Below are 25,425 nucleotides of genomic sequence, written 5' to 3'. Positions count from 1 at the left end.
AATTACGGAGGAAAGGCAGAGGCCGAGAGGGGAGGGAAGGAGGGAAGGAGGGAAAGGCGGCTGCACCATCTGCGAGCAGCTCCCTGCCGCGCTCCTCCGCGCGAGCGCGGGCTCCTCGTGCGAGGGGCCAGGCCGAGGCCCCGGGGAGAGCGAGTCCTCCAGCAGCCAGGGCACGGAGGGGACGTCCCCACGGGGCAGAGGCCGCAGGAGCCAGCGGGGCAGAGCGGAGAGGTGGCGAGACGTCAGCTGGGGCCGTCTATCCTGTCTCATGGAGGTGGTGTTTGAAATAAGCAAACCACAGAGGCAAAGCCTTGCCGTGACACCCATCACCTGCCCGACCTGAGCAATCCTCTCCCCCTGAAACCTAGTTGCTGATGCTCTTGCTCCACAACAGGTTTCATCCACGTGGTTTCTCCATCTGAGCAAGCCCAGGGGCTGCGCGAGCATCAGCTCCCGCACAAGCACCAGCTCCCGCACCGCTGCTCTCGCTATTCTGCCTTGAGAGACCAGACCCGAGCAGAGACTGTCATAACCCCCCCAAAAAACCTGCTCCCTAGGTGCTGTTTGGTCACGGGGCAGCTCCCAAGCACCCTGCACAGCTTGGAAAGGGCTGGGCCACACCAAGCACCTCTCCTCCCCTCTCCCCCTTTCTCACCTACAGCTCTGACCCTTCAGCTCAAATAACTGGGCTCCTCCAAGCTTGCTGCTTTCAAAACCCACCGCAGCCCTTCGTCACCTTTCCCTTTTGCGCTTTCCTGCTGCAAGAAGCACTGAAAAGAAATATACAGCCTTATTGTTCGCTTGTTTTCCAATACAGTGAATTTATTATATGTTGCAAAATCAGCATTCAGCTTTTTAGTGTACAAAAAAGACACTAGCTCTTAAGAAAAGATTAGGAAAGCTGAAGACTATGCTGCCTTTAAATTGTAACATTTTGGCAAAGTGAAAAGCTCTTTTGTAAACTCCAACTCCATGGCTCAATATAGTTTTATCCACAGTACAATATTACAAAGTAAAACACAGTATCAATAAGTTAAGATCATACTTAATCACCTAGAACTGGTTTCTATTAACCCAAAAAGCACAAAATTTGCCTAGCTTCATAATCTCTAAAAAGAAAAAAAGGCAGATTTGACTACAATTCTTTAACACAGTCCAAAAGAAAAGTGAAGCGGAAAGTTGTTGAATGCTAATTGGGTCTCACAGTTTGGATATTCATTAAATATTTTCAGTTTTATATTCAAATTTTAGAAGTTCCAGAATATACATGTAAATGTACACAATACATCTTTGTATACAACTCTGTTTGCAAAAATATCTTATAGCAGATGTATAAAGATTGAGATTCCATCTCTATCCCCCCCCCACCAAAAAAAAGCCCCAAAAGCAAAAACCCCATTCAAAACACGAAGGATCAGAGGGAGAAGTGTTTCCATGGAAGAAGTGACTCATCCTGGTTAGGTGGCTGCTGCCTCTTCTACCCCCCGAGCCGAGGGTCCCCCGTGACCGCGGCCCCCGCGCGCCGGCCCCCCCCCGAGCCCCCCGGCCTCCCTCGCCCAGCGCAAATTCAGAGCCACCAGCCCAAACCCCGAGCGCCCGCTCAGCCGGGCCCGACGCGGACCCGGTTTTGCAGGGAGAGGCAGCGAGACGCCCCGGTCGGCGCTGTGCCCCCTCCCAGCCGCGCCGCATCCCGCGCCGGACCCACTCGCGGCTCGGGGAAGTTTGCTGGAACCGAGTTGGGCTGAGCTCAAAGGGAAGCGGGAACAGCGTCACAGCCCCCTCGCCACCCCGTGACAACGAGCGGGGTGACACCGCGCCGAGCAGGGGGGACAAAGCGCTTTGGACAGAAGCGTCTCGCCTTCAGCCCGCCCACGGTTTTCCGCCTTCCCTCACATGTGCAAGCACCACGGGGGCACACGGCGGTGTGCGAGCAGGTACGTTGCAAGACAAACCGCTCCCTAAGCTCCCACCTTCGTTATCAGAGGGGACAGGGCGAGACCGGGGCATCCCCGCGGGCTCGGGAGCCTCCCAGCACCTCCCTTCCCGAGCGGGGCTCTCCCTCCGGGCCCCCCGCGCCGGTCCGAACGCCTCCCGCTCGGCAGAAAGCCGCGGCTCCGCGGGGCGACGCAGCTCGGCCGCGCGCGGATGCTCCCTTCAGCAGCGGTCCTGCACGTGGAGAGCGGAACGGCGAAATCCCGGCAAGCGCTGGTCGTCTGCAGACGCCGTGGCGGGGAGAGACGCTCCTCCACGGGGCAAAGCGCGAGCGGCGGCCCCGTTTGGGCGACGCAGCATCGATCTAGCCAGGATGGAATTGTTTGTTTACAGCAGATGGACCCACTTTTTTGGGCGGAAAAATAAAAGTATTCCTTGTAACAGAACTGTTTCCCTCCTTAACTCTGCCATTCCACTCCTCCAAGGGGGAAAGTCCTCAGTGCAGCCTCCGCGGGAAGGAGACACCACAGGAAAGCAATCCTTTACTTGAGACAAATGGAAGTGGGAGGTAAAAATCACACAGGCTGGCGGGATTAACGGGGTTGGAGGGGGGAAGGAAGAAACAGCAGAGTTAAAGAACACCTTTGTGCTTTTGGCGTGTTCCTCGCACCCTGGCCATACTCCGAAAGTGTTCCCTTCGAGTCCGAAAATCAAGGAGACAGACTGCAACGAGAAGCCGGCTAGGTAAAGCACAACAGTGGAAGTGACCCGCACGGAAAACGCTGCCTTACTTCTCCCAAGCTCAGGTGCCTGTTCTGAGAACAGGATTTTCTGCTGCTGCTTCTTTGGAAATGCACAGAAAACAGAACAAGAAAGGATCGCACCCCCCACCCCCACCCCATCCTTTCTCATGGGTCATTACAGGTAATAAAATAACTTCTCCGGGTAACTATCCAACGAGCTTTAGTAATACTGCAATTATAAGACAGGAAAGGTTCTGAAACACTTGGCCTAAAAGGAAAAGGGAGGCACAGTTTTAGAAAAAGATGCTTTTTTTTTTTTTTATACAAAAATAGACCATAGTCTCATTAGCAATTAATAAAATTGGCTGCCTTGGTATAAAATTATAAAAGTCAAAGACAGACAGGTCTCAGTCTTCCCAGCATTGGTACATGAAGGATAATGCAAGCAGACTGGACTGCGCATGCTGGAGAGGCCACTGCAACGCTTACGCCCGCTGGTTCCAAACGCACAAACTGGGTAAAGAAATTCTTACGTGAAGGATCCGCATCTGCACGGCGCAAAGCGCCCAGTGCACATTCCCGGGCTGCTCCCCTCCTCCTGACACAACCACCTCAAGAGAGCACAGACTGGAGATGACAAAAGCAGGAACAAACAACGAGAGCTCTGGGTACTTGGTGTATTTAACGCGGTGCCATGTAGAGTAGACAGCTTGCATATGAACAGTCGCAGGTGCCAGAGAAGGAGGTAACCTAGCAGCATTCCAGTTCCTCACCATTTGAAGGACAATTTGCAACCCAGCGGACCTGGGCCAGGGGTAATTACACTTCATGCCAAACTTTAATCCATGAAAACTATCGATTCTTAACCTTTGGGAGCTTCGTTCACTTTAGGTAAGTTTTCCCTTAAGTGTCAAACGCTGGCTTCAAATAAGCAGATTTTCCTTTGTTACATTCCGACATTCAGAGAGGCTAAAACTCGAGAGGATCATGCCAGGTGCTGGGGTGCTACCTGGCTCAGACGCTGGCACGGCAGATTCGGCATCGTAAGTAATCCCCAAGTTCTTCCAACCACGAGGAATTAATGCTCGTCTCTGAAAGGAATCTAGTTGTATAAAAGGGAACGTAACATCCAGATGACTTTTTGCCCTACCCAGTCCAGACTAGTGCCAGCTAAAACTGCTGTTGGTCATACTCTGCTATCAGTTTTTTAATATGAGCCAGTTTGTTGTGGAGGTATTCGCAGCGGTTCTTCTCTTGGCTGTAATTGGGGTTAGTCTGTAAAAAAAAAAAAAAAAAAAAAAAAAAAGAAAAAGAAAATGCAGTGACAGAATGCAATTCTTAGAACTCAACAGTACCTAAGCTGAACCCAGATGAGGTTCTCTGACCTCAAAATACACCTACATGACCAGGGAACGAAGCTTTTCTGGTGCAAGTAGTAGCTACCCCTCTGTCTAAAGCAGAACTGTTCTGTTCAAACAAGCTCAAGAACAAACCCCCTTTTCATCAACACCCAGCTCCAGGAACTGAATCACAGGGGAGCAAGTGCACCTCGAGGGAGGCTCAGGACTCCCAACGGCTCTGCCGCACGCATCAGCTTCCAGCGAGCATCACCCTGCCCTTTGGCCCCCACATTAGCACTGAGTTGTGCAAGTCTGAGAGCTTTAAAACAAAGATGAACTTGCAACACACAGGAAGCTCTTCAAAAAGCTCTGAAATCCCTCAGGGACAACAGGGCTTAGGCCTCCATTCATAGATTGTTAAAAAAAGAAAGAAAGAAAAAAAAAAAAGCCAAAACCCCCTTGGTGCATGGATGGCCCGCCTGCCTCAGGACTTCTACCTCATCCAGCTCAACCATAAATCCCTCCAGTCAACAACTTTTGCTTTACAGATGCATAAAAAGACAAGTAAAGTATTCTGGGTGCCACCCCCTCCCATGCTAAGACCCACAGGGGACTATGTACCCAAGCGATTTGTATTAGAGGCTGAGCTCAAATCGTATCGAATTTACCCCCAGACTAGAGGGATCTTATCACTCAGCCCGCGCATCTGAAATGCAAACTGCTCTCTCGCTTGACAAACAAACTAATTTAACATACCCATTCTTTTGCTAATGCGCCGAACACAGATGAATAAGTTCAACATTAGCAGAGCAGTCTCTACTCCCAACAAACCCTTCTCGAGCAACGGGGGACCCCTTTTCACACAAGCTCTAGCTGATGAAACTAAGATCTGCTGGTAAGCTTCAGAGACTTATTTTTTCACTTGGCAAATTACCCATTTCTTCTGTCACTACAGACGTTTCTCCAAAGCCTTGTTCACAGCCAAATATTTTTACTTACTTTTTTAATTTTCCGATATTCCTGTAAAATTTGATCATGGATTGTCTAAAAGAGAAAAGATAACTTGTTATTTTCATAACAAGGCAGTAGTCCTGCAACCTACTGTAGTAACTCAGCACGTACTGAGGGCTTCATTTCCACATTTTCTCCAAATACAGACCAAAACTGACTGCCCCCACCCCTTGACATGCGAGATTTGACCGCTACAACCAGCCTCGCTGCCTCCCTCACTAGACTAGAGCTACCACCACAAGCAGTGGAAGGAGCAGCCCCCAACGCGATTCCCCAGCCACGAGAACTACTCGTCCCACTGCAACAGCCACTTGGATTGACAGGATAATTGACATCTTCCCAGCTCAGACTAATTTTTCTTGGACTATAAGAATAATTCAGTGAGGAATCATGAGATTTCTGAAAAAGAGAAGGATATTCAAGGGAGGAAGTGGTGTTTAGTACAATAGGTGCTCTGTAAAGAGCTGTTTATTATACTCAACGAGACTTATTTTCTCAGGATAATGAATAGTTAAAGCTCTTTTAAAATCAGTCTGACAAGTTGAATAATGTAGCATTATTAGATCAAAGATTCAAGAGAAACAGATGACCCTGTACTAACTCCCTTTCCAGCCCCGATACGCTACCATATGTGCGAATATGAGTTTTTTGGCTGGGATACACTAATAGCTTCCAGCAGCTTTTGGCTAAAGACGCCAATTGTCTCAGTGAGGCCTTTCCTTGTCAACAAGTACCATGATGTGTGCTCCAACTTGAAAACGAAGGAACATAGAGCTGTTTTAGGAACAGCCTACAAAGCTGTCAGCTGTATGCACGTTCTGCATCCACCAGTTCTGGGCCCTGGGCAGTACATTTCATACACCGAATACGGGGCCTCCATCAACCCATCCCAAACAACCCGGCAGAAAGAGCCACTAAAACAGCAACAAGTTGCAGTGTTGTCACTTGCAGAACCAGGTTTTTGAAAGATATATTTCTGCTTATACCTTATATTCTTCAGAGCCCTGCAGAAGTTGTTTCAGCTGGGAGTCTAACTGCGTAAACCGTCCAGTTATCCTCTCTATCCGAGCGTGCAAGTCTCTGTACTCATTGTATTCCGCGTTGAAGTCATTTTTGTAACTCTGACGCTGCTCCAAAGAGGAAATGGCTGCATATTTTCTAGAGGGAAAATAATTTAGTTAATCAGTTCAGAATTAACTCTTCTCTCCAGACAGTAAGATTACTGAAATGTCCAGAACAGGAGGACAAGTCTATCAGGTGACTGCTTTTGAAAGCAAATACAGTCTCTTATGATTTCATTATAGCCGCAAGGAGATAAGTGCCGGGATTATTGCCTTGACCTCTATGCAAAACAAGACAATGTTTGCTTCCAGAATTTCCCATCTATGCAAGACAGGATGGAATATGCAGGTACAGCAAAGCATCTGAACAGATGAGGGTGTAGGAGGACATTCAGATAGTACTGCTACAGCTTTTCTAACTTCTGCTGTCCCACAGAACATGGAGTTCTGCATCTGTGCCAGACCTTGGAACAGCAGGAATACGATGCTTCCAGTGTTAAGAGCGTTTAAAGGAAAGGAACACAAAAATGCTCAGCTATCACTGCAAAATGCTCACAGGATGATTACGTGGCAAGCGCAGGATAAGAAACCATATTGAATAGACTGAATATATCTCTACTACCTTCTGAAGATACCCGGTATGAATTGAACACAACATAAAGAGCTCATGTTTAACAGATGTGCCTTTGAGGCCTTTTGAAACTTATTCAGCTCAACAAAAAGCTATTAAACCTGACATTTTACAGAAAGCCCAGGAGGCGGTCCTCTCTGACAGCAAAACTCAGCTTTTCATAGGTGACACCTCTAATTTACCACCTTACTCTGTCCGCAATAGTGACAGCTAGGTGCAAGAACAGATACAGTCTAACTTAGGTATCAAGTTAATTGAAACAAACTTTCACTGCCTTAACTTAAATGGGCTCCAGCCTTCAAGACCTGTGATTCCTTGCTAGGGGTGAGTATAACAAAGCATCTGCACAGGATCCACTAGTAGAAGGCAGCTGTCCTCACCTATGTCTCCATAATCAAAAGAGCAGTGGCAACTCTATCATTTAAGGAGCTGAGCATCCAAACATTCAGACTGTACCAAAGATGAGACAGTTGACCTAACACAAGTTCTCAGGAGACTGACCAAGGATCTCTGTAGGAGAGATCAGATCAGCGCAATTGGTGCACGCAAAAATACCAGCCATCTTTCTTCTTCTGAATGGTACTGGAAATGCCAACTCAAAGCAGTCATTTGAATGGTTCACACAGACCAGCAAAACCACAGTTTTGTAACCATAGAAAAACCCTACATATCCTCTAGCACTGACTGTTCCTGCAGAGCGAAGGGTGGGCACCTCCTCCTCTTTCCTCTGAAGGATCACAGCACAGCCAGACCAGATCTGGTAGCATTAAAAAGCCAGGCTGAGACCTAGACATGCAATATCACCCAGAGCTACACTTCCTTTCTATCACTGAGTTTTGTTTATAACAGGTTTGGCTTTATGCACATGAAAAGCACATGGATTTCTGTGCTACAAGAGACAAGTATTGTTTAATTAACCTCAAGGGGATCTGATTAAAAAGTCAAAGGTGAAAACTCACATCTTAACCCAAGGGTTATAACCTCCCCATGAAGAATATTCCAATGGTTTATGTAGAGCTGATCTTGGCTTTGAACGGGGGAAGGATTAGATAACGTCTCAAAATTAATTTTGCCCTGTCTTCCATAACATTAAAGCAGATCATTTCCCCTCAAAGTCTCTATCTGCAACATGGAGACATTTAATACTTTCAAGCCCTCCTCAGATATGCAGTTTCTTAAAGTACTTTGACAATTTGTTTATAGAAAGGCAACCTTGACCTCTGTAAGAAGGGAAAGAACAGATCTAATCCTAAGTTTAGTTTCAGGAAATATTTGCAAGATTAGATTTACCTTTTTGTTCTTTTTTAAACCCATCTTACAAAGTTTTTTCAAGTAACAGTTAAGTACGATAGAATCACTAACACATTGCGCTCAATAGCTTGGAACCTGATCCCAAGTGATGAAGCAACTGAAATATCAGCAATATTGAAGCAACTTACAATAAATAATCTGGCATTTCTGAAGTCGATGTTGGTACACTAGAGTTATTGCATGTTCCATTTAAACCTGAAAAATAAAAACTTGTTTAGAAACATTCCTAACTCTTAAAGCTGTAGGCAATTATACTGCAAGTTCATAAACTCATCTCCAGAATACAGTTCACTATATTCTAAAGGATTTCGGTTTTGCTTTAAATTGACAAAAGATAGAAGATACAGTATTGTGAGGTGGTTGAAACTTCAAGGCTTTGCTAATATTTGTCTGTAAACAAAACAATATCAACATTAGCCAATGCACTGAGCAGCAAAACAGCCTAATTTAATTGGTTTATGAATACTGCCTGCAGGGAAGGAGAGCACTGATATCAACACTGCTAAACCACAAAACAAACATATGGGTCCAGATGAGCAGAACAGAAAGCTGAGCAAGGTGCACCTTCTTCCACCCGCCCCCATTCTGCACTACATAGATTCTTGTAATCCACATTACAGATTCCTACAAGAGATAATGGAGAGATCTGTACGGCACACGTTTTCCTCGTATAGCCCTATGGCCCAGTAGGCAAATCCAAGTGCTCTGTTCTGTGAAGTCAAGGAAACATAACTCAAGGGAAGTTCAACTAAAAATATTTAGGACTTCCAATGAAGGGAATGAAGACCTCAGAAGGAATGGGATTCTGAATGCAAGCCCAAAACAGGCTCCATCCTCAACCTAAACCATATATTGAATTACTAATTTGGAGGAAGAAAAGCAGTTGGATACAGATTTGAAAAGGGACACTATCCCTGAACTGTGTATTTTACTGAAAGCTCTAACCGGAAAGTCAGCTGCATCCATGAAAAGGCAGCAAAAATCAGAGGCAAATGGAGAAGGCTTCGAAGGATTTAACTCATCTGTTTTGCAAAAATACATAATGGTTCAGTCTCTTCTATCCAAGTCTGTTACTTACAGCGAGTAATAGCTTGATTACACAATTTCCCCAGATATTCACAGGAAAGGTTCATGTAAACCCCAAGCCTCACCCTTCCCAACCTTCACCTGCACCACTTTAGAGTTATTATCCCAGAAAAACTGCAGGAAGTATGAAATGCCAAAGTAATAATAGGCACATAAAGCAATAACCTAACTATACCTTAAAAAAATATATCTAATTTTCTCTGAATTCAAGCAGAAGGGCTTTCCTGAGCGGAGGGGAAGAACGCCAGAAAAACATAGCATCATTATGAACACGGCAGTCTTAATTCCTGCTGCAGATGTTTGGAGGCGATTCTTTCTTCCTCACCTGACCGCCACACTGAAAGCCGTAGGACATGGGTAAGGAAGAGCCTCGGGGAGAGAGGGAGAGGAGAAGGAAGAAAAGGTTTGTTTTGCCTATGAGTGCCACCTACTGTCTGCCCAAAAGGCCCCAAAGCTCCCTTCATCGCCTCTTCAACGGACCTCCCAGGAGAAGCTCTGCTTCCGGGCAGCCCCTCGCCCCGGGGGAGATGCCATTCGTTGCAGATGAGAAAGGACCAGAATGAGGCCAATGTTATCCACACGCAACAAGGGGCGAGCAGAAGGATTCAATTCAGCTGTGAACTGGCCGTACTAAATCCAAGCAGCACTGACCACATCCTGTTTACGGTTCCTTCCAAGTCTAGCTAGGATCCACCACCTTGCGCACACCAGCAGCGCGGCGGGAGCAAAACTCGACTCCCGCTAATTAACAACAAGCCGGTTATTAACCTGCTGGTTTAAAAAAAAACAAAGCAGAAGAGGTGATAAAGGGTCAGCAACTTGACAAGAAAAGGAGTCAGAATGTTCTGCTATTTAACAAGAGGTGTTGACAAAGCATATATAATCTGTAACTATCCGTATCCTGTGTCCCGATCTGTAGCAGATACAGAGGGAAGAGCAACTCAAACGCTCACAGAAAAAAACTAGGATTGACACAAAAGCAAGATCAAAGCAGAAAGAGTATCCGGTACTTCAGAATGTTGGTCTGCAGTATCACAAATTCCCTGTTTATAAAGAACATAGCTAAAAGTGACTGGTGAGCAATCAAAATATATTGCAGATGCTACGGAGACCGTGGGGAAGACAAGAGCTAACATCATCCCTAGCCCCAGTGAAGTCTGAATCTCTCCTTCTACAAGGGTTTGACAGGTTAGTTTCAGTTGCAAGATACTGTTCTTTTTGAGCCAAATTTGGATGATTTTCCACACACCAGCATGGAGAGGAATTTAGTGTAAAAAAGGAATAATGGGGCAAAGGAAAACAAGATGGATGCAACATAGCAAGAGACCTAGACTGCAATACTCCTAGAGCCAGCAGAGGAAGTCCCACTGCTTCAGAGAATTTTAAGAAGGCCTAATGCAACAGCAGAAAACAGGAAAGCAGCAGGCACTGGCACGGGAACAGATCGGATTAGCCAACATATATTCTCTCCTCTAGTTCCTAAAAGAACACAGAACTGACTTTGAAATACACTGTCTCGATGGAAAACATTTTGTTAATCCTTGAAAAGAGAAATTCAAGTCATAGTGGGATACAACAGGGAAGTTCTTTCAGCCTAAGAGAGCAGATTGTAGCCTGCGCTAACATTTTATCACAAGACTTGTCTATCACTTCTTTTGTATCCAATATTAAAAGCTTTTGTGACTAACTTTTCATTACCGAGTTAAAAATCAATACGACAGCCATCACAATACCAAACACAAACATAAGAGCAGTAGGCAATCAAGAAGCACCATTTTTTCCAACGGATCTTGATGTCTGCCATTCATCCCCATATATTAATACGGCTTTTAATTTAACAAGGAGAAACATGACACGATCTGAGGTAGCTCCAAACAGCATAAAAGGTTAAACAGGAAAAACCTGATATCCTCTTTTTAGAGGAGGACCATTTGTTGATTCGTAGGTAGGGACAGCGATATTATTTCATTAACCTTGCAGTCTCTGCAAGTGGAATGAGGTAGGCAACCTCTTTCCTCAAAAGGATTTTGGGCAGAAGTAATACACAGTTGATACTACTACGATCTGAGCACAAACTGTACAGGAGAACGTTTCAGAGCTTACGTACCTGTGACATCCTGGGGAACACTAATTAAGTCAGCATTTTTTATTACTTCACAGTCCTGCTTCTCCTCTTTGCATTTCTCTTCACTTTTCTTCTCCTTTCTCTCTTTGTCTTTGTGCTTTTTGGATTTTTTCTTGGTTTTTACGTATGAGCTGCAATTGTGTTTGCTCGTTTGGGGACAGTCTGTCGACAAAGGATGAGTCAGTCTGTCAGCCGTCTCCGGGTTCTCACAGTCTCTGCCGTTGTGAGTCGGGTCGTTGCTGACATCCGAAAGGGGGTCGTGAGGCCTCGGGAGCTCCAAGACCGGGAGGCTGGAGCTGGAGCTCACGGACTCCGCGAGCGCTGGCTGCGCCGCCGGGGCAGCGGCGTCCTTCCCGTTCGAGGAGTTCAGTTTCCCATTGAAAGTGGGCTGAGTTCTATGGGCCAAATGCGAGATCCTGGGCTTTTTGTTGGCTAGCGGATCAATAAACTCCAGAGGCTGGGATCGTTTCTGGGGAGAGAGGGGGAAAAAAAGAATAAACCCGCACACCTTAAAAGTCTGCCAAGAATTCTGGATAAGGCGTTTGCTCTCAAGGCTGTTACCACTAGATGGTGGTGCAACACCAGTGAACAGCAGCATCCCCACAAAAAGAGCTCTGCTAAAAATAAAAAGCTGCCAGCAAATCCCTGGTCAGAGGCTGATCTGAACTGCCCCAGCCACCCGTCTGGACACGGGCGGTGGGCCTGCCAGCGCCGAGATCCCGCAGAAGACAATCCATCCCAAGCCACTTCCTGAAAATCCCGACAGCCACTGTGGAGCCTATGGCACGGTGGAAGAGCTGTGCTGTGACTGCTTATAGAAACCCCCAAGTCAGATAAGCAGGTTTTTTGTCCTCTGCACTATTCATACGCAGGCCATGCAACCCACCCTGTTCTCTCTGAAGCTTGTTTCAAATTTAGCCCTTTAAAAGTAAAACCATGTTGTCGTCCTTCCTCCTGCTTCCAACCATTCAGCAGAGAACAGAAATCACCATAAAAACATCTATCATCTCTCCTGCTTGTGGCACGACATGTACAATAAATACACCTAGAAGTGCAAGAGTCTGTACGAGGTCTAGAGGAAAGATGTGCTCAGGCCTCTGGAGTGCGGAGGGATTCACAAGTTCTGCATTTTATTCCCAACTGATTTTTATCAACTCTGTGGTCAGCTTTACCCTTGCAATACCTCTCCTTCCTCTTCTCAAGAGGGACGTTTCCTGGAAGAGGTGAGAAACTGTCAACTGTGCAAGTGCTCAGAATAAAAGGCATAGAAGGACATTAGCAGCAGTTTTCAACGCCATTTCTCATGGACGAGCAGGACTTTAATGTTCCTTAAGTGGAAAAAAATGTGGAGAGCAGAGGTTTCCATTTGTCTGATCAGCCCTACCTGGACAGCCACAGGTAGGACTTGGAGAAGAAAGCTCTGTGTGCCCATTTCTTCAAGTAGGTGGTTGTCCACAGGCTAAGGTTAGCTCAGGGGAAGTTACACTGCGAAAGAACCCAGCCTTCAGTCAGCAAAGAAAAGAGCTTAATTTAGAGCCAGAAGCTACAGCCGTCGGGCTCAATCCAGTCTGAGGCAGCCGAAATTACCTTGGACAGCCATGAGTACAGCGGTGTGTGCCTGCCTGGCAGCAAGGGGCCGCAGAAAATCTGAGGAAAGATTATTTAGTGCCCAGCGGAAGACAAGTGATAGCTCTGGTTATTTCTTTTGGATGTTTTATTATTTTCTTTACTGTCTCAAGCAGGGCTGCAATGTGCTTGCAAATGGAACTTTTGTTCTGTCGTAAGAGCGCAGCTGGCCACACGGCTGCTTTGTAACGGAGTCACCCGTTCACTCCTTTTCCCCCTGGCATTACTTCTGTTTGCCAGCTCCAGGGGTCACAAGGACAACGCTCGGTGACAGGAATCCTACTTTCCACCTGTCAAGCGAACTGCCAGAGGACCCGCTCACCCTGCCGCAGAGCTTAAGGGGCAACGGCGCGTCGAACTGGCTTTTCAGCATCACCGACCGCAGACGCACGGTTCCTCCTCTCCAGATGCAGAACACAAGCAGTTGTCCGTCTCCCCCAGCGGAGAGGCCACTCACCTTGGCTACAGATCTCTAAACAGGGGACGGATCTAAGAACTGCTCTCTTTCACTCACCTTACCTTCAGGCCAACAAACACCATCACCACCAGCTTTACCTCCTTGTTTATAAAGTGTTATATGTATGCAATACCTGCTCTACCACAGGCTTCCTTCCAATTACTGGACCAACTGCTTTCCTGCCTTCATTCCACAACTGAATTTTTTCAAAATATTTTGCATTTAAGACTATCGAATCCCAGTCCTCTCCTGGGATCGCAACCACTAGAACGGTATCCCTTCTCTAAACAGAAACTACAGCTACATTTTATATAGTATCAACAAATGACCCCTTACAGTAAGAAGCTGTCTGTAGTTTGCTGCTAACGGCAGCCATATCAGAAGCACTGCTGGCAACCTCTATATCCCTTGTTCAGCTGCTGCTCTTCCACTAGCCTTTTCTAGATCCAAAAGGATCAACAGCCCAAGGTTTTGATCAGCTAACATGTAATCACAGAGGCCAAACACATCCCTACAGACTTTCACATCTTCCAAAATACGTAAAGCCAGAAGTGAGATGGTTTTTCACCTCGTGACAGCATAGTGTCTTTCCAAGTTAACTCAGAGGAAGGGGATCATTCTTTATTCACCAGCAACATACCCACTGCAGAGCAGAAGAGGATTTGGAACTAGCTACCTGGCAAACAAGCTGTACAATTCGTGCTCTCAATGGAGAATTGCTTCCCTCTTGCTGCCAGAAAGCACATAATTTCCTTACCTGCTAATATTCTTTGCCACTAATCCTCAGTGCGTCTGTCCAGACAAGTAAGCATTACACATTCCATTGGCAGGAGGAGGATAAATACTCAACTTGTCTGGACTGACCCACAGGAGAAGGGAAGCAGGCATTTCGCAATCCTAGCGAGAAACACTTCAACAGAAAGATACTAAGAGAGAAAAACAAGGGCAGACTCTGCTTAACATGTGGATCCACTAGCAAACGCAGTTCCTTCATGGTTTATCATCATGGAACAACAGCTCTTGCCACTAGAGAGCAACGGTGCCAGCTCTCCAGTACTGGGAGCGGCTCTCCAGTACTGGGAGCGAGAAAGGTTGCTTTCAAGCACTCTACTAGTCACCACCAGGACAGGCTGCGCTGACAAGAAAAAAAATCAGTTAAAAAAAATTTCAACTCATTTGCACAAATGTTTGCAAATAAAATGTTTAGCTATGAGTTTCTTCATCACCTGAGAGATGTTCAACAGCTGTCTAAGATTATATGAGAGGCCACCTGAAAAGGCTGAGCCTTAGGAAGGTGGCAGAAGGTTGAGTCACCAGTAAGAGGACACATCTCCAAGATATCCAGTGACAAGAAAAGGTACTTTTCACAGCCTCATGCACTGGCATCTCAAGAAATCAAAGAGCAGACCAACCTGCCTCTGATCCATCACAGCAATTAGACTGCAAAAGCTCAAGTTTTTAATAACTCAGCTACATTTGGGAGCTACTTATTACTGCTTCGTTCCAGTCGATTATTGGTAACAGGTAAAACACAAGCTCACATTCGCCCAAAGGGATTATAGGTACTTTTTAAAATTTACCCCTTAAAACTAAACCCAAGAGCATGTTGTCAGAGATCCTCCTCACAGTCCGCTGCTGAACTACATCCAGAGGAGAAATAGATCCCAAGGAAGCCCAGAATTAGACCCCAATTTGGTGGGGGAGGGGGCACAAAACAAAACAAAACCCCCCACCTATCAAACTAACAGCCCCAAACAGCAGGTGACCGCAGTCTGTAGACAGGCTGAAAAGCTCAGCCTACACCTACATCCAGCAGCCACCTCCATCAAGAGGACCACCTACCTGAGGAGGAGAGCTGGAGTTCACGTTGTCCTTTGGTGGACTCAGGGAAGGCGCTTCTCCTTGAAAACTGCTACTGTTCTGTGGCTGACAGAGTTTCCTGAAAAAATAGAATTTAGGGTTGCTTAAATCCTGTACTTGACAAACCAACAGATGGTATTTCACACTCTCCCCCAGAGGAAGAAACCTGCAGAGCAAATAGCCTCCTCATGGGCTCAAACTCTGCCTCTTTGAAGATGCCAGGAAAATAGCTCCTCCAGTCGATCCGAATTTCTGATCTCGGGCAAAACCTAGGAGGAAGAAAACACTACAGGAAACTAACAATCACTGAAACATGGAAACTGCCTGCTTCTTTCATGTCTCCCCGTGATTTCTGTAATTCTCTTGAATGGAGGTAACACCTTGAACCGAGACTGCAGGAGCTGTGGCAGGGAGGGAGGGAGGCCTAATCATCAGATCGGGGCGAACAACCACTGAGGGAGGAACTTACTTCGACAGGTCCTTGACAATTTTACCTTTTTCCCTTGACATGGTGACAAGTATTACAACAAATGAATATCTACCTTAAAAAAAGTGATCCATATACAAATTAGTAAAAACAGCCACTGAACTGTAAAATAATCAGTAGATACTCTAGCTACAGCTTCCAAACATGGCTTAATAAACAAGACAGCATTTAAACTAATTTCACTTGAGTTTGTCTCACCAGATTAAAATTCACCTCATAAAAACAATTCAGAGAGCAAACACACTCTCAAAAGAGTTTGAAGCTTGAAGTTCAGATGCTGAGGAGTACGTTCTCCCACTTGTCAGCACCAGTAAAACAGCATTTTACAGAAACAGCAGACCTCTTTCAGCAGCGAGCCCCTCTGGGACCAGGTAAGCATGATCACAACAGGAGCTGTAACTGTACTGCTGGTCAACTAGGACTTGCATTTAGGGCTTCGAAATAATATTCTACGTTGCATCAGGCAAGATAGTGCTACTCTGGTCTGTACTTGTGATATCTGACAAACAATAGAAACCTCTTGTAGTAAAAAAGTACAGTGCAATTCATTCCAATCACGTAAGTTTATTAATTCACACTGACGCTGGGTATCTCCGCTCCCCACCCCAAGGGGCACTCCAGATCTCCGAGCAGTTTCATAGAGCATTAGCTTTGCCCTGCTACTCTGACCCAAGCCAAGCGCCTATATATTAATCACGCAGGAAATGCTACTGTTGCATCAAGCTGCAGCTGTCGAGTTGGGAGAAAAAAGGGGGGGCGTTAAAGGTTTTAATAAACTAAATAAATAACCTCTGCAGTCGTTTTGCCATCAGCAGTACAGTCCAAATAACCAACATGTACATTCTGCCACAAAAGACTATAATCAGCTTTAAAGCACATACTTATTTTTCAAATGTTGGGAAGATGATTTCAGAGACATCTTTGCAAGATTTTCTTTTAACTTTTCTTTTAACTGCAGCAGCATTTAGAGGCCTGCAGTTTGACTGCCATTCTGGCTTAAGTTGCTGCTTTGTTTAATTTTATTTAGAGCAATCTCAATAGCAGTAGATCGCCTGGAGGACAGCACTGGGTGACTGCGAGAACAGGAAGGGGAACAGTGATATTCCATAAACACCACAGTGAAGCAGCTATACTATCACATCTCCTCACATGTTAGTTACGGATTAAAGAAAAAAACTGCAGTGAATGAAAGCTAGCTACTTTCAACTCAGTAGCTCTTGCAACAGTGGAAAAACACTTCAGAACAATGGCGAAAGAAGGTAGAAAAAAGCAACAGGAGGAAAAACGAGTTAGGCCAAGCCAACATTAGTGTGTTAGAAATAGTTTTAAGATTTTAAGATGTGTTAATTATTGCAACCGTTGAACCATCAAGTGGCAACTGGACCTGAAAACCGAGAGGACGTTTAACAATTGTGTGGATCTAGGCAACCACGCAGACGACCACAGCAAGCTACGTGAAGTTCGACGTCTGGTGCCTGTGCCCTTTTTGAGAGTGTTTTTCTACCGTCTTCAACCCTACATGTTTTTTCCATTTTGTAGCCTCATTACCTGCATTGGCTGAGCGGGTCTTTGTTTGTACAGTTGAATACATCCTTTCCAAGGTCTATTTTTAGACCTGCAGCATAACTGAATGCCACAATTCCAGAAAAAGCAGTAAACATTGCTTTCCACAGGGAGAAATTAACTTTTCTGAAAGCCATAAAGATTGCATGGCACTTGTATTTTGCCGTTTAATTATAATTTAAGATCAAGGCTATATAAATTAGTTACAACAGTTTGATTTTTCTTTAGCACAGCAAAACACCAAGTGTAAAATCTCATTGGTTTAACAAAATCTCATCTTCAAGCCAACTGTGCTTTCAAATCATGGAAACTGTTCAAACAGAACGTGCACCACTTTAATATTAACCAAAAGCACAATAAAATAAGCCTAAAAAAACAAGTCAAGTAACCTCACTACCTGCATTACAAAATCTAGTCAAAGCAAACACACTGAAAATCCAGATAGGGAACTATAAGGACCCAGAGCAGAATTGCCTTTTAGAAATCTGGGAGACGTTCTCTTTCTCTTCTGCCTGCCAGCCAAAAGCTTCCAATCCTGGAGGCTTCACTTAAGTAAAAATATCTATAGAGGGAAAAATCCTTAACAAGCAATGAGATAAAACTAGCATCTGAACTACCTCTGTTAAAAGCTATTTTCAGGAAGGAACATGTGAACAGGTAGGGTGTACATTTAAGAGTACTCTCGGACAGTGCAGATTACACTTTATGGGCAGAAGGACAACCACTACCATGTTTCAGGGAACTTATCTCTACAGAACTCAACTGTGCTGTGCTTTTTCAACCACATCGCATCCCTTACTACAAGGAAATCTCAGTCTTGCAGGGTATCCGACTCTGTGATACCCAACAGAACCTGCAACGTAGAGAAGATGAACAGAAAAAAATATAGGAAAAACATAAGAGAAAAAAAAAAGACATGCAAATAACAGAATTTACAGAATTTACAGAGGCAAAGTCTCCAAAACAAACAGCTCAAAAAGAATAGGAGTATCCACATGGCAGAACACAGAAGCAGCTGAGCAAGACAGCTAGGGAACAAGGCAGCTAAGGGACACGACTGCAGAGTCTTTTCTCTTGCTGCCTTGAAAAAACAAGTCGGTCTGCACAGGAAGTCATGTACAAAAAGATATGGAAAAAGGAAAGGAGAGTTTCAATGGAGAGTGGAACTGGATACATTTGCCTTAATCCATTCCTCTTCCAGGATTCTAAACCACTATTAGCTTTTAATAGCAACATTTTTCCCCATCCACATTTTTGTGTAGCTTTTAGTATAATGTATTAAATCTGCTGCAACTAGCAATTTAAGAATATATGAAGACTGAAGGCTGCATCCTCTTTGCTATTCCAAAATTCAGTCACTTTCTACACTTGCCTGGATGATAACCAGACTTTATGATAAAATAATTCAAACTTAGCATAGTGCTACTGACTTCAGCTACCCTGATTTATAGCAACTGACCTGGCCCAGTAATCTCAAGCTCTAAATGATACTACAGAGATGGAATAATTACCGAACAAGTATCCTCTTTAGCAACTGCTGATCTCCTTCAGAGTAGCCAGGCCAATCCTTCTGCACTTCTTTGTATACACAGTCTTTCAGGGTGAAAGTGCTGTCCTTGGCGCTCAAATTTGCCACCTGAAACAAAAACAATTTGCAAAAGCTGTTAGGATGCAACTTTCACACTTTTTCTAAACAACTAAGATGTAGGCAAAGTTTCAGCAGACTTAGTGTAGTTAGTGGTGTCAGCAAACAAGTAGATACTAAATGATTTATCTCCAAAATATTTATAAAACCGTGCCTTTCCCTTTGCCTTACTTGTCAGTATATACAGTTTAATATTAATTTCCAAAGCATATGCAAATGTACTGAGAAGCAAGTCATATTTAAAGCGACTATTCAGCATGGATACATAGACTGGAATGGTACAACATGAGTTTATGGAAATTCATGGCAACTAACCCTATCGGGAACAGGCAGTCCACTTAGCAAGACTGCCCAGTCGCTAAAACGGTGCGGTTTATCAGCCGACAGAGGAACTCTTGTGATAGCTTAGTTGACAACTGCCAGATGATAATTTCTCATTAACAAATAAAACAGGTTAGAGAAAGCTACTTTCTTGAGAAGCAGCAAAGAGAATGCCTTGTAAATATAATGCATCAGGGGGCTTACAGATTACATTACAGAGTTAAGTGCATTAGGATCCCCTGCCTGATTTTATGGAGAACTTTTTTGGAGGACTACTTTAGGGAAAGAACAACAAAACCTGTGCTCACCATCTTATAATACAGGGTCTTACAATTAAATCATTGCACCCAAATCACGTGCTGCAGTTAGTTCAGCACAGATGCAGGAGCAGCTTTTCTACACTTTATCCAATTCTATCATGTGTAGTTTCCCCATAAAACTCAGAACGTGTTCCTACGTGGAAACATTGCTGGAACCAGCAGAATTGTATTAGAATGGAAACAACTTGTTAGGAGTTATCCCACTTCAATCAGTATTTCCACAGCTTGGCTGAAATTTTAACCTCTTGCTGCAGGTTACACATATGAAAAATACAATGTTAATACAAAACAAAAAGCTCTGCTATATCTAGTAATTAAACTTTTGCAAATTGTGCTGCCTCAGTCAACCCTTATTAGGTGACTGCAGAGCACTCTAAGCCTGGAAGGAACCACAGGGCTTTGACAAAACAGGCACTGAATTCATGTGATAAAGAGGGAAACAGAGGCACCCACAGCCATGCTGACCTACTAGGAAAACCAAGAATGGAGTCTCAAATTCACAGTTTCAGTCCCTCAGTTTGACCACTATATTACACTTGAAACTGGAAGATGCTTTTATTCAGCCAGTGGAGATGCTGCTCATCTGTTTAAGGTTTAATGTTCTTCCATTGCTGATTCCCTTCAGGAGATGGTTGCGTTTATGAATTTATGTTATCCACACAGCTAGAAGATATCCTCAGAAAAGCAAATGAAGGAGTGGAAAAATCTTGAATTAACCAAAGATGCTGTTAATTCTTCTGCTTTTGCTTTATGGAGCATTTCACCTAATATTATAAATCTATGAATTTGAAAGCAAAAAGCTCAAGAAGTAAATACAGCAAAGCACTCCCAATAAGCAAAAAATAAAAAGCACAGTTATCAGTTTACATGACGAACTTTGTTTTTCCTTTCAGTTCTGTCAGCTTTCCAAAATCCTGAGCCAAAACACAAGAAGAATTTGAGCTGTGTTTTACATTTAGATATCCCAGTAAACATGCCCAAGAGACGAAAGCAGAGCCAGGTTCTATTTCAAAAACTCTGAGAACCTCCTCCATCGCTGCCCGCGCAGCTTCTCCCTGCTGCAGCGATACTGCCTGCTCTTCGGCAGGAGACACGCTGCTCGGCGAGCATTATAACCGAGGCAGAACAACTCCGATTTTCTCTGCGCAGAGGCCAAGAGCTGCTACCTCCTTGTTTTGCTGGTGTGGGACTCTGCAAGCTCCACCCCAGGCCTCCCAAAAATAGAAACCTTGCAAAATGAGGCAAAAAGGCCAGCAGGAACACAGAGTCCTACGAGAGATGCAAGAGCACAATGAAGCCCACACCTAGACGTAGTTAGACATGTAGCTTTAATACAGCCTGTAATTTTTAGCTTATCTGTGTCTGCTTGTGGATGGGAACCCTGGCAGTGCTGAAAGGAGATAAGTTTACAAGCAATATATTTACTGCCAAATCAGCATTTACCCCAATCCGGCTGACACTGTAGACATTACCAAACACACCAACAGGCTGCTAGGGCTTTGTGACAGCACCAATAAAAGATGATTACCAGAAACAGTATTTCTAGTATTAGACATATTTATAGTATTCAAAAAGTGCTCAGAATAATTCTAGCATTGCTGGAAAATAAAGGTAACAGGACTAGAGGATTAATATCCAGGCAAAGAGCGAGTAATGCCAGCAATAACTCCTTTTTCAATATGATCTGGCCTGTGCCCTTGGACAGACTAAATCCTCATTCTTTTCAGCTACGGAAAGGAGTAAAAAAAAGAATTCCGATATAAAAAGAGGACAGCTGCAGCATTTAAATAAACATCCATGATGTGTTTTGCACTGTGAAAGCAATAAAGGTATTTACTGCAATTCCTGAAATGGCACCTTCAACATGACTCGAAGTGTAAAGTACTGATTTAACTAGGAGACAGCTTTCATTCTTGACATACAAATAATACGTTCAGCGAGGAGCTGCATGATCTTCGCACCTAACACTTCTAAGCAGGAAAGTCATGGGTTTGAACAGTACAAAGATGATATAAAACAGCAGACAGGGACACATCTTCCCTTCACATGGGAAACATTACACGTATCAATACATACAGCATGTTTCTTTACATCCATGTTAATAAAAATACAACAGATTTACAGGTTATAATAATTTGAACAGCTCTCAGATTCTCTGTTAGGTGCTCTTCCCACAACCAACCAAAAGCGTTCCTCTTAGGCGACTGATCTGCTGAACTGAAATCATACAGCTTAGTTACATGCACCTAACATGAGGTGTATATATGACATGGAGAGGCTTCTGCTATCTCTTAAAAAAATAGTGAATAGATTGTGAACTTGTTTGACATGGCCTTTAAAGAAAAAAGAAAAGCTGCAGCTCTGATATACACAGGTTACTTTCAGACTAACAAGAAATTTACTACTATTCCAAGACGACATTTTCTTTTACCTAAACTGTTGCCTTCATCAGTACAAACCTGTTGCAGAAGGTTGTCCAGCAAATCCTTGTCCTGCTGAGAAAGTCCATCCTTCTGCAATCTGAGAATAAGTTCAGGTTTCTTATAAGGCTTTAGTGCCAGTAAGTGCACAACCCTATCTTTGAAGGGTCTCTGGGAAATCGCACTATTGCCTCTCTTTATTGCACTGGCAAGGTTGACTGGCGTTGGGCGCTTCCTGGAGGGAACAGCATCGGAAGCTCCTGGTGCAGGTTTACGCACCTGAACCTTTTTGCCTAAAATGAGATGAGAATAGTGAACTGCAGCAGTCACCTCGCAAAGGCCAGTGGTTTGTCAACATGTATATGGAGCTCGTTGCAGATGATCTGAAGCGCTAGAAGATGACAGTGAAAGACAAAACACAACCGGCATACCCCATCTGTTCCAATACACCGCTGGAGCAGGTATCCATCCCATGAATTTTACAACTCATGACAAGCCTGTACCTAGTAAACAGCAACACCAAGCACTGTGAACCTGAGCATATTGGCTACAAGCTTACATAAAGCTCTCTTTGTTTGCCTGCTTTCCATTCATCACAAGTGCATGTATCCCCATGGTTAATCTAACCATTTTTTTCCTCCCTATGAGAAGGAAATTCTGCATTATTATGCAGAAGAGTTGAAATATGGAGTGGAAGGATCAGAACCAGTCAATGAGCAGCTCCCTGCTGCTGAGCTCAGCAAAAACGCTACTCCCGCAGATGTTTCTGCTTTGGGAACAATAGGAACTTTATGGGGCTGGTCCAACTCCCTTCCCCCACGCAGCCAACACGGGAACGTGAATGGGGTCTAGCCCCGATACGTTAATCTAGTCATTAGTGCTGACTGTTCTAACAGAATAACCCCTTCTGCATTGTAGTATAACTGCTGCATCCTCCAATTATATTTACACACACTTGAGAATGCAACCAACTGTCTTAAAACCTCGTACCAAGCCCTCAGAGCCAGCTTCCTCAGCTCCATCCCAAATGCCATTCTCCTTTCCCTGTATTATTCGAGAACTCATTCCTATTCCTATTAAAAAACAAAAAAACCTCCAACCCCCCACAACTTTAACCAGAATCCTCCAAGTCCCACATCACTTACTAAAGCACAAATCAAAGAATGTGACCTCTTTCTGTATTCAAAACAGTAAAAGCCAGGTCCCCCCTACCCACTGCAAAGGTGAATACAGCAGACTGAAAAAATGCTTAGAGGTGCCAAGGTCTAAAACATGGAGATGAAATTAGCAGTCACTTCAGTTCATCTAAGTGACCTTTGCTAGGACAAAAACAGTCCAGCATTTACTGCAAGAATTTGGGGCAATTCTCCACTGCTAGAAAGCCATGTTTTCAACTGAGTCATCTAAAGATACCGGTGATGGTCTGCAATGTTTATTTTACTGAAAGGTAGGTTGCATAACCAAGGCCCCATTTCCCAGGTTCCTATTACACACAAGCTCGATGAAAGCGAGTACGACCCTCCATCGTCAGGGCTGAGTTAAGACGAGAGGCAGAAAAACAATTCACACGTTAAACATCCCAAAACTCAGAGGTCCACTGGACTGTGTTTCCAGAAACAGGACAAGAAAAGATTCGCAAGCTTTCTAGAACTCCCTTAACTCTTGCCAGGGCATGAACAGCAAAAACACATTGTGACATTTCCACTTACGGCTGGAGCCAAAATGTGCAGTGATAGGAACAGAGAAAATTAAGTGCTTTTTACATGGTTGTACCTCCATTTCACAGTGGTAAACATTTAAGTAAGGGTATTTTAAAATCAAAGTTTTGTTGTATCTTTCTGAGAAGCAATTTGCTCTGAGAATCTTTTCTCTCTCTCTCATAAGCCTAACAACTTCATCCACTTACTGTAATGTTCTCAAATATGAGCTAAACAAAATAATCTTCTAGTCTACAGGAAATCAATGCGTTTCCTTCCTGATTACTATCTTATTTCTCAGCTTTGAGCACTTGGCTGATAAAACAATGAGTCAGGGTCAGTTCTACGTTTTGCAACTCACCCTTCTCATCACAGACATCCTCTGAGAAGAAACTGGCTATCAGATCATATGGGTTGCACAAAAATCAGCTGGCTCAAGAAATGAAACGCTGGCGAATATTGACATCTGAGTTTATGACCAGAGTGAGGTAAGCAGGGACCTGGGCCCAATGCTAGGTCTTTACCAGTGGGCTCCAGGAGGAGCCTGTATTTATCACATTTGTTTCCTCTGCAAAAAGATTTCTCCTCTCATCGCCACAGTAAGACGGTATCTCGGAGGCTGCAGTCAGAAGCACTACTTTAAGCTCCTTGCTGCTTAACTCGGGGCACTCCTACCTGCCTTCTAGATGCCGCACGTAATAGCCTCAAGGGCAGGCACACACCAGATGTGTGACAACAGCCGTGTACGTTTTAGCTGACCTAGCTAGGAGCACAGGCACTTCTGATGCATCAGCAGTACGCGCTCAGCTTCACCAGATGACAAATGTGAAATACGCCAGGTAATTAGCAGACCGTGCACAGACAATCCTCAAAGGCCACACAAGCACCGCCACACAGGCTCTAGAGCAAAGCTGTAAGCCATAAAGAAGTCTCAGTACAAGGAAACCAGCACCATGATGACCAGACATCCATAAAGAACTACCAGATCCCTGTTACACACTTTCACGGTCAAGCTGTTCACAGCAAGACAGACACAAGCATTTGATCGAAGAAGGGAGTGGAACAGCCCCCCCGCCCCAATCAAGTTGCTGCTTACCTACGTATCTCCCCCCAGGTTTAATGACTATAGCACTGCGGCTGCGAGTTTCCTCCTCTGCTTGTGCCATGCTTTGCCTTGCCTTCTGGTAGGAATCATCAGTAGCGCACACGGTGATTTTATCCTGTATGCTTCCAAGACAATCCAGATGGATATTGCCATTGCTGTAAAAAAAACACGCAATGGAAAAGATGCTTCCATCACTGCAAACAGGTACACTTCCATTGCTGGTGAATAACTGAGATCGTCTCCTCCTATTATTTAGATAACACAGAAAGAAGCTGGAATATTACCCAAATATGCATGCACCTATACATGCAAAGAGATTAGAAAGACTCTAAAAAGAAAGAACATGCTTTAAATTTTGTTCAAGTCTGTGAGTGAAGGTGCTACAGAAAAAGTAAAATGACAGCTACATTTTTCTTTTGATTACCACTCACCTAGACACATACTGCTGGATACAGTCAAAACTCCCTTGGGGGCTGTCCTTGCCAATATTTGAGAGATAGAACGTGAAAGTCCGCACTTCTGCAGGGCGATCAGGCCTCGGAATTGTGATGTGCTGTTTGGAAGGAGAAAAAAAACCAGTCACTTGGGCAGTCCACACTAGCATGAGCTAAACCGCTTTTGGCCATTTTAGAACCCACTACAAACAAGTGCATGGACTACGGCGTAGGAGACTACGAAGAGCAA

General features: G+C 44.4%; 1 protein-coding gene across 1 annotated transcript in view; it reads right to left on the bottom strand.

Moving 5' to 3' along the window:
- Nucleotides 1–801: 801 nt before the first annotated feature.
- The window catches only part of ELL (elongation factor for RNA polymerase II), a 56,266-nt gene continuing 31,642 nt past the window's right edge, over nucleotides 802–25,425 (bottom strand). The window contains exons 3-12 of the mRNA XM_026119532.2: nucleotides 25,173–25,294; nucleotides 24,733–24,896; nucleotides 21,979–22,232; nucleotides 18,745–18,869; nucleotides 15,166–15,262; nucleotides 11,223–11,709; nucleotides 8,158–8,224; nucleotides 6,013–6,184; nucleotides 5,015–5,059; nucleotides 802–3,950 (exon numbers count right to left, since the gene is read on the bottom strand). Coding sequence (XP_025975317.2) covers nucleotides 3,846–3,950; nucleotides 5,015–5,059; nucleotides 6,013–6,184; nucleotides 8,158–8,224; nucleotides 11,223–11,709; nucleotides 15,166–15,262; nucleotides 18,745–18,869; nucleotides 21,979–22,232; nucleotides 24,733–24,896; nucleotides 25,173–25,294 — 1,638 coding nt within the window. The 3' untranslated portion in view covers nucleotides 802–3,845. The remainder of the gene's footprint in view (nucleotides 3,951–5,014; nucleotides 5,060–6,012; nucleotides 6,185–8,157; nucleotides 8,225–11,222; nucleotides 11,710–15,165; nucleotides 15,263–18,744; nucleotides 18,870–21,978; nucleotides 22,233–24,732; nucleotides 24,897–25,172; nucleotides 25,295–25,425) is intronic.

The sequence above is a fragment of the Dromaius novaehollandiae genome, chromosome 25 (genome assembly GCF_036370855.1).
Source record: "Dromaius novaehollandiae isolate bDroNov1 chromosome 25, bDroNov1.hap1, whole genome shotgun sequence".
Classification (NCBI taxonomy): domain Eukaryota; kingdom Metazoa; phylum Chordata; class Aves; order Casuariiformes; family Dromaiidae; genus Dromaius; species Dromaius novaehollandiae.
This window is presented reverse-complemented; position numbering and strand designations above follow the sequence as displayed.